Here is a 15445-nt window from a genome sequence, read left to right on the forward strand (position 1 = left end):
ATGCTGTTCTTACAGCAAAGGATAACAAAAGAACGAAAAAAAATTGATAATATAAATAAATTGGAAAGTTGTTTAAAATTGTGTGTTCTATCCAAATCATGAAAGAAAATGTTGGGGTTTCCTTTCCCTTTAAGTAGCTTAATAATCAAATGCTCTAGTTTCTAATGACATAATTGCTGGTTGCAAATGTGATTAATCCCTGAGCATGAGAAAACTAATGAGACTGCTCTGTGCATATGCTACTTCTTATTGGATTCATGACCAGTGTTCTGTCCGGTATCAGCAATGCATTGTGGCTCCTGAACATGACCTTAACTGTTTTTAACTTGACTGCGGTTTGAAAGCAGCATTCATTTCATAATAAAATGCTCTAACAAATTTAAAAAGTATTATTAGACCTAAATGTCCCCTCAATTCTCAAACTTTTTTTTCAGATTGTAAAAAAAAAAAAAAAAAAAAAAAAGCTAAATTTATAAAAAACTATTTATAGAAAAGAAAATCTGTTAATTCTCATGCAACGAAAAGTTAAATTGTTGACTAGATTCTTATATTCTCCACAACTTTAAAAAAGAAATCTGGTCAAGCATGTGAAAAAGTAACAATAGCATATGTTAAAAATGTTTGACAATTTTTTTTTTAATTAAACAAATGAATGTTCCTAAAACTAATGTTTATTAGGAAATGGGTTTTTTTCCAGATGGAAAAAAAAATTAGAATTAAACAATAGTACTTTAATTTACACCAAAAAAAAGATGCACAGGGTCATTATAGTAATAAAATCGCATGATCGAAATCATTAGGGAATGTCATTTTATCACTACTTGGTCCCGAACAGTGTTCTGTGTTTTCCAAGCGGCACTTTAACTATGGGTTTAATCCCTTTGCTGGGGTTAAACACAGAGATGCAGCATCGTTCTTGATAAATGGTTCTACGCTTGTAAGTTAGGCTTTAAGAAGCAGTAACAATCTGTAATTACAAGCTGTCTCTGCAGTTCATTACTTTAAAACATAAGTGAAATTGGATTTTTTTAATATATTAAAAATGTTGTTTGATGCAATTGTTTTCAATAACCAAATAATATCTAAAATTTAGAGGAACCAATCTGGACTTGTTTCTGGAGTAGGTAATGCTTGCCACTGTCATTATGTTAGCAAAATACCAACTGTTGTGCAGTTTGGTATATCTTCTGAAGCCATTTAGGGAGATATTTGGCAAGCAAAGGCTTGAGAAGTCTGCAGTGTGCATGTGCATAACACAATAATGAAAATATTTTGCAACATTTTTTTATTACTTGTAAGTAAATATTTTGTTTACTATACCTTTAATGCTATTTATAGTCTGCAGAGTAACTGTTCTATTAATTCTATTAAAGTAATACAATGAGGAATGAAAAACAATGCATATTGTACCTGTATCACTAAAAAGGTTTAGATTAACTTTATGCTAAAATAAAAATACCATGAGCAATCTGGGATCTTTTCTGCTAATCAGTAATTCTGCGCAGCACCCTCAGATGAAGTCTGTGACATCCCTATAAAGAAGCACTTCTGTAGCGAATGTGATGTTAAAAGGTATAAAGCAAGGCACAAAATGGTGATGACTATAAATTACAAAAATGTTAAAGGGACATTCCAGTCAAAATTTAAATTCACAGATTTATTACATATTTTAATAGAAACATATTTGCAATATGAATGTATTGGCAAAAATGCTTCTAGTAAAAGTTATCACTGTTTTAGTGTTAACATTTTTTCTCTGCACGTGCATGTGAAGCTAGATATTGTCACTATACCCACATTTTAAATAATGCAGCTGCTCAAATAATCAATGGGGCTTGTATCATGTCAACAATAAACAAATTGAGTCATTACCAGATGGTACAAGCACCTTAGGCTCTCTGAGCAAGTGCTGTGTTCGAAATGCTGATGCACGGTGCATACTTAAAGGGACATTATACACTCATTTTCATATAACTGCATGTAATAGACACTACTATAACGAATAAGATGCACAGATACTGATATAAAAATCTAGTATAAAACTGTTTAAAAACTTACTTAGAAGCTCTCAGTTTAGCTCTGTTGAAAAGGTAGTTGGAAAGCCCACTGCAAGTGAGAAATAAGACACTCCCCCCCCTCTCCCTTCTTTTGCATATGAAAAGACCCTTTACACAAACAGAAGCAAGCTGGAGAAGGTAGCTGACGGTATTCTCATAAAACTTTGGGGCTTGGTTAGGAGTCTGAAAATCAGAGCAATGTTATTTAAAAATAAGCAAAACTATACATTTAAAAAAAACAAAAAAAAAAAACTATGGGCTATATAAATAGATCATCTACAAAACATTTATGCAAAGAAAAAATGAGTGTATAATGTCCCTTTAAACACATTTTTGAAACAGCTATAGCTTTTATTAGAAGCATTTTTGATAATGCATGAATATTACAAAATTGCTTCTGTTTCATACCCAAATGCACCCATGTGGCTGGAATATCCCTTTAACTCAAAAAGTATTAATACTGATTAAACTCATTTAACTTAAATAAAGGTTGTCATTATTTTGCCTGTGCCAGACTTTTTCGGTTTAATATTTTCAAGTAGTGGGAATATTAAAAAAAAAACAACAACAAAAAAAACAACCCAAAAACACATGCACAACTAGATCATATGGATTAAAATGGTAATTTCTGCAAATATCTACCAATAGCATGGAAAACTGCATACATGTGTGCTTGCTGGTTTAGTAGTGATGGAGACACAGACATTAAACTCTGGTCATTAATAACATATATCTACCTTATATAGTAGGTATACAATGATATTAAACCCCTTTACTATGTAGGAAATATGCTTATCCAATATTACCTACATAGGACAGAAAGCAGAGTCTGTAACCTGCAAATCAAGTCACTGGTTTAGGCAATATGCAGTATTTGGAAAAAAAATGGTTTGCTTTTTGCCCTCTCTAGGACAAATGACAATTTCCATAAAAAAAGCCTTTAATGTCTCTAAGTCAAACTGCAGCAAAAACATGGTTACAAATCCACATACAAGTTTACAGTGTCCGTGATTAATGTTTCTGTAATAATCAAACAGTTAAGTAGTTTGATGTGTGTTCCACAGGTGGGATCAAAGTAAAGGCAGCTTATTTTCACTGTGTGCAATACATCTTAAACGCAATCTGTGATTTTTTTTTAAACATAAGCCACGCTTAATATAAAATGGCCATACAGTATTAGAAGGGCATGGTTTCTGTATTATTTATTTAAAAAGTGCACCAGTACAGATTAATCAATAATTGAAGCTATAGTATTCTCTTTTAAAGCTTTGATCAGATTTGATTTTACTCACGGCTTCTCTTTACCCACGATTACTTGTGCAGACAAAATCTGAATGCAAACTCCGCTAATCATATTTGTTGCACTTTAGAGAACGCCTAATAGCCTAAATATTGAGTAATTGGAAAAACAAAACTGCTAAACTTGACTTTTCTTCATATATTATAAAATTATAAACATATTGCTACATTCCAGGCTGGAGGAACCTGTAATACATAATGGCAAATGTTCAAAACAAAAAATGTGTTCTGACAGCTTGCAAGATTCACTAAAAAAAAAAAAAAAAGGAAAAAAGTTACTCTTTAAAAACTTTATTAACATGAAATCCCAGAATAAAAGGTGCCTTTTATTAAAAAAAAAAAAAAAATCTATTAGGTTATTACATACATTTTCTGTCCACTTCACAATAAATTAGAGTCATAAAGAGGGTTGTGCCAGCTGTTTAACATGCACTGGGACGGCAGAAACACTGCATTTTTAAGGGAATCTAATCCATCGATTTTTTACTAAGCTGATCAATACAGCACACAAATAAAAAGTGCATCTCATCTAGAACCAAAGTGATTATTTTAAAGAAAATAAATGGTTTCTTTAGAAAGGTATCCGACAATCATTTTCATTGCTGTGGATAGTTGGCATTTGAAAAAAAAAAAAGAATATTTCATTACATTAAAGTTACTAGTGTAAGCCATTAAGGACTTCAGTAAATTGAACTTTTTTAAACTGAGTAAGTCAGCAACTGGAGACCTGGTGCTTAAAAACATAAAAATGAGAATTAAAGTAGCCATCCACTGCTGCAAATAATATTAAAAGATTGCATGCAAAATGCTTCATTTTAAGACACTAGAGTTCCTGTAGACCCTTCATAGTCATGATGTATTCAAATTATCCTTGATCGGAGCACCGGGTGCATGATACTACCATGACATGCAACACTCTGATGCATCGATAGTGAATTCTTGATATCGGCATGCCATTGTATCACTTTGGTCCTTAGCATGGAGCACATTTATGCAGTTAGATTAAAATAATAATAAATCTTTCCCTGATTTTTTAACAATGATTTTGGGCGACATTGAATAGAATTATTTTAGAAGCTTGAACATAGTCTAGTATTGATGACATTAAAAACTAGTAGCCAAATTATTTTAGTAAATGAAAAGCAAACCAACTAACGTGGAAAATAAAATTCTGAAAAAACAACCAAAAAAAAACAAAACACAATCTCTGGCTTTGTTGTAGTAAATGTCTTTCTCCTCCTGAATGTTGCGAGGACCTTTTGGTGAAAAATGAGGATTTCAGAACAGTACATTATAAACCCAGCTGGCAGTGAAGGCTAACAATTCACTTGTTAGTATTTCACTAAACTGCAGAAAGAGGTGCCTGGATGGTTCCTTAGTTAAATCCCATTTAAAATGACAAGTGTGCTTGCACAATTCAGTCCCCAAGTGTCCAATTAGATTACGTTCAATGAAATCACAGTGTATGCACAGCTTATGAGGCCCACAAACTACACAATGCAGATGAGGAGATTAACCAGCTTAGCAATGAGATACTGCTCGAGGAATCTTCTCGCCGTCTGCTCTGTGCAATGCTTTATTTGTTCACTTGCTGTTGGAGGTGGAGAAGGAACTCATAATATGATAAGGCTGATTCTGTCCGGTCCTCTATCATGTTCTGGAGGAAAGTAGTCTTCATTGGACTTTCATCCCTTAAGACAAATTAAAGTTGTTTAGACAAACTATGTACAAGTAGAACAAATACATTTATTTTACATGCATTGTATAATTGTATTGCAGGAGAAATGAATCATTACAGCTTGGCATAATTACATATTTGATTTCCTTGTCACTAGTGACAACAGAGAACAGATTTTTAGTAGATAATGGCAGGAGGAGGAGTTAGGGTATATATAAGCCTGTCAGGGGAGAACAGATATGTTTTAGTTTAATTATAGGGTTTAGAACAGCTTGCTTGTATACATAAGCATCACATTTTATTTCTCTTACTGTTGCTAACCATCCATGCTTAAAGGGACACTGAATCCAATTTTTTTAATTTTAACCCCTTAATGACCACAATGTACCCTGTATGTCACTGGTCGTTAAGGGTTTTTTCAGGACATAATAGCACAAGTCTAGCAAGAACACACTATTAATGCCCTCCCTCCAGTACGCTTTGTGGAATAGAGCAGTCTCAACGCTGGTGGCAAGACCGCGCTATAAAACAATCAAGTCCCAAAAAAAGGCCAGTAACATACAGGGTACGTCGCTGGTCCTTAAGGGGTTAAGCAACTTTCTAATTTACTTCTATTATCAATTTCTCTTAGTTCTCTTGCTATCTTTATTTGAAAAAGAAGGCATCTAAGCTAAGGAGCCAGCAAATTTTTGGTTCAGACCTATGGACAGCACTTGTTTATTGGTGCTGTCCAATCACCAAGGACAACCCAGGTTATTCACCAAAAATGGTCCGACATCTAAACTTACATTCTTGCTTTTCAAATGAACATACTAAGAGAATGAAGAAAATTTGATAAATAGGAATAAAATTAAAAAGTTGCTTAAAATTGCATGCTCTATCTGAATCACGAAAGAAAAAATTTGGATTCAGTGTCCCTTTAAAGTGATATAAAACCCATACATTTTCTTTCAGGATTCGAATAGAGTGTACAGTTTTAAACAATTTACTTCTGTTATCAATTTTCCTTGTTTTCTTGGTATCCTTTGTTGAAAAGATGAAAGGTAAGCTCAGGAGCGCGCACGTTATATATCAGCAAGAACATTAGATGGCAGCACTTTTTCCTGACATGTTAGTGCTCTAGGTATGTGCACACTACCTATCTACATTTATCTTCAACAAAGAACAACATGAGAATAATGCAAATATGAGAATATAAAAAAAAAAAGGAAAGTTTTTTTTTTTTTAATTGTATGCTCTGAAACGTGAAAGAAAAGTTTGGGTTTCATGTCCATTTAACATGTTATCTACTGTACATTATTAAATCAATTATATTCATACTACTTATAATATTCTTTAGATCCTCAGGTATAAAAAAAAAAAAAAAAAAAACATAATTTATGTAAGAACTTACCTGATAAATTCATTTCTTTCATATTAGCAAGAGTCCATGAGCTAGTGACGTATGGGATATACATTCCTACCAGGAGGGGCAAAGTTTCCCAAACCTTAAAATGCCTATAAATACACCCCTCACCACACCCACAATTCAGTTTAACGAATAGCCAAGAAGTGGGGTGATAAGAAAAAAGTGCGAAAGCATATAAAATAAGGAATTGGAATAATTGTGCTTTATACAAAAAAATCATAACCACCACAAAAAAGGGCGGGCCTCATGGACTCTTGCTAATATGAAAGAAATGAATTTATCAGGTAAGTTCTTACATAAATTATGTTTTCTTTCATGTAATTAGCAAGAGTCCATGAGCTAGTGACGTATGGGATAATGACTACCCAAGATGTGGATCTTTCCACACAAGAGTCACTAGAGAGGGAGGGATAAAATAAAGACAGCCAATTCCTGCTGAAAATAATCCACACCCAAAATAAAGTTTAATGAAAAACATAAGCAGAAGATTCAAACTGAAACCGCTGCCTGAAGTACTTTTCTACCAAAAACTGCTTCAGAAGAAGAAAATTCAACAAAATGGTAGAATTTGGTAAAAGTATGCAAAGAGGACCAAGTTGCCGCTTTGCAAATCTGATCAACCGAAGCTTCATTCCTAAACGCCCAGGAAGTAGAAACTGACCTAGTAGAATGAGCTGTAATCCTATGAGGCGGAGTCTTACCCGACTCAACATAGGCAAGATGAATTAAAGATTTCAACCAAGATGCCAAAGAAATGGCAGAAGTTTTCTGGCCTTTCTAAAACCGGAAAAGATAACAAATAAACTAGAAGTCTTTCGGAAAGACTTAGTAGCTTCAACATAATATTTCAAAACTCTAATAACATCCAAAGAATGCAACGATTTCTCCTTAGAATTCTTAGGATTAGGACATAATGAAGGAACCACAATGTCTCTACTAATGTTGTTGGAATTCACAACTTAGGTAAAAATTCAAAAGAAGTTCGCAACACCGCCTTATCCTGATGAAAAATCAGAAAAGGAGATTCACAAGAAAGAGCAGATAATTCAGAAACTCTTCTGGCAGAAGAGATGGCCAAAAGGAACAAAACTTTCCAAGAAAGTAATTTAATATCCAATGAATGCATAGGTTCAAATGGAGGAGCTTGAAGAGCCCCCAGAACCAAATTCAAACTCCAAGGAGGAGAAATTGACTTAATGACAGGCTTTATACGAACCAAAGCTTGTACAAAACAATGAATATCAGGAAGAATAGCAATCTTTCTGTGAAAAAGAACAGAAAGAGCAGAGATTTGACCTTTCAAGGAACTTGCGGACAAACCCTTATCTAAACCATCCTGAAGAAACTGAAATATTCTCGGTATTCTAAAAAAATGCCAAGAAAGAATGATGAGAAAGACATATGTCATGACATAAGAAATATGTCTTCCAGACTCTATAATATATCTCTCTGGATACAGATTTATGAGCCTGTAACATAGTATTTAATCACAGAGTCAGAGAAACCTCTTTGACCAAGAATCAAGCGTTCAATCTCCATACCTTTAAATTTAAGGATTTCAGATCCTGATGGAAAAAAGGACCTTGAGACAAAAGGTCTGGTCTTAACGGAAGAGTCCACGGTTGGCAAGAGGCCATCCGGACAAGATCCGCATACCAAAACCAGTGAGGCCATGCCGGAGCTACCAGCAGAACAAACGAGCATTCCTTCAGAATCTTGGAGATTACTCTTGGAAGAAGAACTAGAGGCGGAAAGATATAGGCAGGATGATACTTCCAAGGAAGTGATAATGCATCCACTGCCTCCGCCTGAGGATCCCGGGATCTGGACAGATACCTGGGAAGTTTCTTGTTTAGATGAGAAGCCATCAGATCTATTTCTGGAAGTTCCCACATTTGAACAATCTGAAGAAAAACCTCTGGGTGAAGAGACCATTCGCCCGGATGCAACGTTTGGCGACTGAGATAATCCCCTTTCCAATTGTCCATACCTGGGATATGAACCGCAGAGATTAGACAGGAGCTGGATTCCGCCCAAACTAAAATTCGAGATACTTCTTTCATAGCCAGAGGACTGTGAGTCCCTCCTTGATGATTGATGTATGCCACAGTTGTGACATTGTCTATCTGAAAACAAATGAACAACTCTCTCTTCAAAAGAGGCCAAGACTGAAGAGTTCTGAAAATTGCACGGAGTTCCAAAATATTGATCGGAAATCTCACCTCCTGAGATTCCCAAACCCCTTGTGCCGTCAGATACCCCCACACAGCTCCCCAACCTGTAAGACTTGCATCTGTTGAGATTATAGTCCAGGTCGGAAGAACAAAGAAGCCCCCTGAACTGAACGATGGTGATCTGTCCACCATGTCAGAGAGTGTCGTAAAATCGGTTTAAAGATATTAATTGAGATATCTTTGAGTAATCCCTGCACCATTGGTTCAGCATACAGAGCTGAAGAGGTCGCATGTGAAAACGAGCAAAGGAGATCGCATCTGATGCGGCAGTCCTAAGACCCAACATTTCCATGCATAAGGCTACCAAAGGGAATGATTGTGACTGAAGGTTTTGACAAGCTGATATCAATGTTAAACTTCTCTTGTCTGACAAGGACAGAGTCATAGACACTGAATTTATCTAGAAACCTAAAAAGGTTATCCTTGTCTGAGGAATCAATGAACTGATTGGTAAATTGATCCTCCAACCATGAACTTGAAGAAACAACACAAGTCGATTCGTATGAGATTCTTCGAAAATGAGAAGACTGAGCAAGTACCAAGATATCGTCCAAATAAGGAAATACCAAAACCCTATTCTCTGATTACAGAAAGAAGGGCACCGAGAACCTTTGAAAAAAATTCTTGGAACTGAGGCTAGGCCAAACGGTAGAGCCACAAAACTGGTAATGCTTGTCTAAAAAGAGAATCTCAGACACTAAAAGTGATCTGGATGAATCGGAATATGCAGATACACATCCTGTAAATCTATTGTAGACATATAATGCCCTTGCTAAACAAAAGGCAGGATAGTCCTACAGAAACCATCTTGAATGTTGGTATCCTAACATAACGATTCAATAATGATAGATCCGGAACTGGTCTGAAGGAATTGACCTTCTTTGGTACAATGAAGAGATAAAATAAAACCCCAGCCCCTGTTCCAGAACTGGAACTGGCATAAATACTCCAGCCAACTCTAGATCTGAAACACATTTCAGAAATGCTGAGCCTTTGCTGTGTTAACTGGGACACGGGAAAGAAAAGAATCTCTTAGCAGGAGGCCTTAACTTGAAGCCAATTCTGTACCTTTCTGAAACAATGTTTCTGAAACCAGAAATTAAGAACGAAATTGATCCAAATTTCTTTGAAGAAAACGTTATCTGCCCCATACCAGCTGAGCTGGAATAAGGGCCGCACCTTCATAGGTACTTAGGAGCTGGCTATAGGTTTCTATAAGGCTTGGATATATTCCAAACTGGAAATAGTTTCCAAACTGATACCGCTCCTGAGGATGAAGGATCAGGCTTTTGTTCCTTGTTGTGAGGAAAGGAACGAAAATGATTATTTACCCTGGAAAGAAAGGGAAAGCAAAGTTGACTTAGAAGACATGTCAGCATTCCAAGTTTAATCCATAAAGCTTTTCTAGCTAAAATAGCTAGAGACATATACCTGACATCAACTCTAATGATATCAAAAGATGGTATCACCAATAAAATTATTAGCATGTTATAGAATAATAATAATGCTATAAAATTATGATCTGTTACTTGTTGCGCTAAAGCTTCTAACCAAAAAGTTGAAGCTGCAGCAACATCCGCTAAAAATATAGCAGGTCTAAGAAGATTACCTGAACATAAGTAAGCTTTTCTTAGAAAGGATTCAATTTTCCTATCTAAAGGATCCTTAAATGAAGTACTATCTGCCGTAGGAATAGTAGTACATTAGCAGGAGTAGAGACAGCCCCATAACCTTAGGGATTTTTGTCCCAAAAAACTCTAATCTGTCAGATGGCACAGGATATAATTTGCTTAAACGTCTAGAAGGAGTAAATAAATTACCCAAATTATTCCATTCCCTGGAAATTACTTCAGAAATAGCATCAGGGAGATAAAACACTTCTGGAATAACTACAGGAGATTTAAAAACCTTATTTAAACGTTTACATTTAGTATCAAGAGGACCAGAATCCTCTATTTCTAATGCAAATAACACTTCTTTAAGTAAAGAACGAATAAATTCCATCTTGAACAAATACAAAGATTTATCAGCATCAACCTCTGAGACAGAAACCTCTGAACCAGAAGAAGCATTATCAGTATCAGAATGATGATGTTCATTTAAAAATTCATCTGAAAAAAAGAGAAGTTTTAAAAGACTTATGTATACTAGAAGGAGAAATAACAGACATAGCCTTCTTAATGGATTTAAAAAATAAAATCTCTTATGTTATCAGGAACACTCTGAAAATTAGATGTTGACGGAACAGCAACAGGTAATGTAACAGTACTAAAGGAAATTTTATCTGCATTAGTAAGTTTGACATGACATGCAATACAAATAACAGCTGGAGAAACAGATACCAAAAGTTTATAGCAGATACACTTAGCTTGGTAGCTCCAGCACTGTGCAGTGATTTTCCTGAAGTATCTTCTGACTCAGATGCAACGTGGAACATCTTGCAATATGTAAAAGAAAAAAACAACATATAAAGCAAAATTGATCAAATTCCTTAAATGACAGTTTCAGGAATGGGAAAAAAATGCCAGTGAACAAGCTTCTAGCAACCAGAAGCAATAAATAAAGAGACTTAAATAATGTGGAGACAAAAATGACGCCCATATTTTTTAGCGCCAAAAAAGACGCCCACATTATTTGGCGCCTAAATGCTTTTGGCGCCAAAAATGACGCCACATCCGGAACGCCGACATTTTTGATGCAAAAAAACGTCAAAAAATGACGCAACTTCCGGCGACACGTATGACGCCGGAAACAGAAAAATTTTTTTGCGCCAAAAAGTCTGCGCCAAGAATGACGCAATAAAATGAAGCATTTTCTGCCCCCGCGAGCCTAACAGCCCACAGGGAAAAAGTCAAATTTTTTAAGGTAAGAAAAAATGATTGAAACAAATGCATTTATCCCAAATATGAAACTGACTGTCTGAAAAATAAGGAATGTTGAACATTCTGAGTCAAGGCAAATAAATGTTTGAATACATATATTTAGAACTTTATAAATAAAGTGCCCAACCATAGCTTAGAGTGTCACAGAAAATAAGATTTACTTACCCCAGGACACTCATCTACATGTTTGTAGAAAGCCAAACCAGTACTGAAACGAGAATCAGCAGAGGTAATGGTATATATAAGAGTATATCGTCGATCTGAAAAGGGAGGTAAGAGATGAATCTCTACGACCGATAACAGAGAACCTATGAAATAGACCCCGTAGAAGGAGATCACTGCATTCAAATAGGCAATACTCTCCTCACATCCCTCTGACATTCACTGCACGCTGAGAGGAAAACCGGGCTCCAACTTGCTGCGGAGCGCATATCAACGTAGAATCTAGCACAAACTTACTTCACCACCTCCATCGGAGGCAAAGTTTGTAAAACTGAATTGTGGGTGTGGTGAGGGGTGTATTTATAGGCATTTTAAGGTTTGGGAAACTTTGCCCCTCCTGGTAGGAATGTATATCCCATACGTCACTAGCTCATGGACTCTTGCTAATTACATGAAAGAAATCAGTAAGTTTAGGGCTGCAACTAACCATTATTTTCATAATTGTTTCATTGGACAAATATTTTTTTCCATTATTCGACTAAAATTGTTTTTTTTCCTATATTTAAAATAAAATCCAAGCTATTTTGCCTGCAGCAGAAAAAAAGGCACTCAGATGGTGTTGAGGTGCTTGGGATGCATAAGTAGGCTTTTGTCAATTTCACCAAGGTGGGATATTTAATCTTTGTTAACTCTCCCCAATGCAAGGGGAATGGACTTCATTCTAACATAAAAATATCTTGAGTATCTATATGCAATGGTGAATAACCAGCTATAAGGTTAGGGAAAAATATCTAGTCTGCTCTTAAAATAACAGATATAAACTTATAGAGGTTGAATTTGGTACATAATACAATTTAGTAAAAATATAAAAAGACAAAAGTCAAAAAGCACTAAGGACTATATATCAATAACAGGGCAAAGCCGTACACATTTCTTACACATTTATCTACAGTAGATATAATCAGCAATAGCAAGTGATCCGCTAATAATTGTGCAAACAGATAATAGTGCACAATCACATCAATTCAAACAACAAATCCCATCAACCTGGAGCTAGGTGTAAATAATAAAAGCTCAGCACTATATTATACAAAGCCCAGTCCCAAATCAGCTGATTTAATATAAACAATTAAAATCAGGATTCCTATTATTTCTGGGTTGTACATAAACCAGGAGAAGTTGTAAACGTATACTGTCCGGAAAAAAGTGAAAAGTAACTATCTCTAGATGTCCTTTAGGCTAAGGACATAACTATAAAACACAATACCATGTGCAGGAGCTCATTGGAGTGAAGCAGCTGGTGCTGTATGCAGACCAAATAATTGCAAACCAACACTACTTCCCACTACCCTATCCTCTCTAATCAACAAGTATACTCCAGCCCGCCCACTAAGATCCAACAATGACCTGCTCCTTGTATCTTTGACGATCACCTCCTCCCATGCTAGACTGCAGGACTTCTGTTGTGTAGCACCTACCCTGTGGAACACTCTCCCTCATGCTGTCAGGCTTTGCCCTAATCTTTCTTTCTTTAAATGCTCCCTGAAGACTTTTTTTGTTCAGAGAAGCCTACCACCCAACTCAATAATAAATTAATTTCACTTACCTAACATTTCCCTCATCTAACTCTGCATTAACATCTTTCTCAATCTTGCAGTCCTCCTGTTTCTCAACTTCCTACCCTTCTAGGTTGTAAGTTCCCATGGGATTAGGGCCCTCAAGTCCTCCTGTATGCGTTTATAAAAATGTGTCTTGTCTTTTACAAGTTTTATATCATTGTTTTATTTAACTGAATTGTACCCATGGACAGCGCTGCGGAATATGTTGGTGCTTCATAAATAAAGTATAATAATAAAGAAATCGCAAACCAACTAATCGATGAAATCGCAAACCAACTAATCTATTAAATCGATTAGTTGTTGCAGCTCTAAGTAAGTTATTATCAGGTATTTGTATAGCGCCAACAGATTCCGCAGCGCTGGTTATAAAATGTTCATATGGGATTACTTTGAAGAACAATTATTAATGGCAGTTCAGACATCCAATAATTAAAATGACATAATTGGAGTAAAAGTGCTTTATTTTTACTGGACTAACATTACATCTCTCTTTTGTCATTAAAGGGACCCTTAACACTTGTCTTCTAATAATCCCCAAAACCACAGGAGTAGATCACACTGATAAATAATGCATACGAACGATCCTTGCTAAACGAACACTAAGCTGACAGCCCTTAGTGATTCACATTAGCAGGATCAATGGTCATGAAAGGCAGAAATCATCTGCACAAACTTCACTCCGTTCAGTTATAGTTTCCCCCTCCCTCTCCCCCCTCCTGGAGCATGATGTCAGTAATTGACAACAACAGTGCCTTAACGCTCTGCTTAGAGCAGAAAACTTGTGGAGTTTGAAAAAGTAAAACTGTGGGGGGAAGTTAAAAAAAATAGGTAATGCACTTAGCATTTGCTGCATAATGTGTATTATATACAATAGACTGGCAAATGAAATCTATTTACACCCTAACTGAGAAATAAATGTGTCTCACTGCAGCTCACACACTGCAGGCAAATGTTATATTCTCTAAGTACTGTATGTAACAGCCAATATGCTGTGTCATGTGACTAATGAGCCCTGTAACGCACGCTACAATATGGCAGCTTACATAGGAAATGTGGCACTGGCTCAACACTGTATTTCAAAACAATCCATTTGAAAAGTTTGGGGTAAGAGGAATAGATAAAATAAACTGTAGTGATTATTTTATTTTTATTTATAAGAAAAAGTAGGTTTCAGCCATTTTCATTAGGTGTTTAATGTCCCTTTAATTCTTTGGCATGACTTCACTGGCAATAAACTAAATTAATAGTTATAGGCTGGGTGATGCCTAGCCTTTGCACCCCAGATGTTTTGAAACTAGATTTCCCATGATGCTTAGGCACCCTGCCGTTCAGTTGAGCATCATGGGAAATGTAGTTATGAAACATCAGGGGTGCCAAGGTTAGCCATCACTGGTGCATATCATCTAATGTTCTTATTATCCCAGACCTATAGCAAGCATTGCATTGAATTTTGCAAAGCATGTTTAAAAACATAATTTATGCTTACCTGATAAATTTATTCCTCTTGTAGTGTATCCAGCCCACGGATCATCCATTACATGTGGGATATTCTCCTTCCCAACAGGAAGTTGCAAGAGGATCACCCACAGCAGAGCTGCTATATAGCTCCTCCCCTCACTGCCATATCCAGTCATTCGACCGAAAAAAGATGAGAAATAAGAAACCATAGGGTGCAGTGGTGACTGTAGTTTAATTAAAATTTAGACCTGCCTTAAAAGGACAGGATGGGCTGTGGACTGGATACACTACAAGAGAAATAAATTTATCAGGTAAGCATAAATTATGTTTTCTCTTGTTAAGTGTATCCAGGCCACGGATCATCCATTACTTGTGGGATACCAATACCAAAGCTAAAGTACACGGATGATGGGAGGGACAAGGCAGGAACTTAAACGGAAGGAACCACTGCCTGTAGAACCTTTCTCCCAAAAACAGCCTCCGAAGAAACAAAAGTGTCAAATTTGTAAAATTTTGAAAAAGTGTGAAGCGAAGACCAAGTCGCAGCCTTGCAAATCTGTTCAACAGAGGCCTCATTTTTAAAGGCCCAAGTGGAAGCCACAGCTCTAGTAGAATGAGCTGTAATCCTTTCAGGGGGCTGCTGTCCAG

At 36.0% G+C, this 15445-nt stretch overlaps 1 protein-coding gene across 1 annotated transcript in view; it reads right to left on the minus strand.

Moving 5' to 3' along the window:
• Window positions 1-3631: 3631 nt before the first annotated feature.
• Window positions 3632-15445, minus strand: part of SEC24A (SEC24 homolog A, COPII coat complex component) — a 182062-nt gene continuing 170248 nt past the window's right edge. Inside the window, 1 exon segment of the mRNA XM_053717212.1 lies at window positions 3632-5047. Within this exon segment, the coding sequence (XP_053573187.1) occupies window positions 4933-5047 (115 nt within the window). The 3' untranslated portion in view covers window positions 3632-4932.

Source organism: Bombina bombina, chromosome 6 (assembly GCF_027579735.1).
Source record: "Bombina bombina isolate aBomBom1 chromosome 6, aBomBom1.pri, whole genome shotgun sequence".
NCBI lineage: Eukaryota > Metazoa > Chordata > Amphibia > Anura > Bombinatoridae > Bombina > Bombina bombina.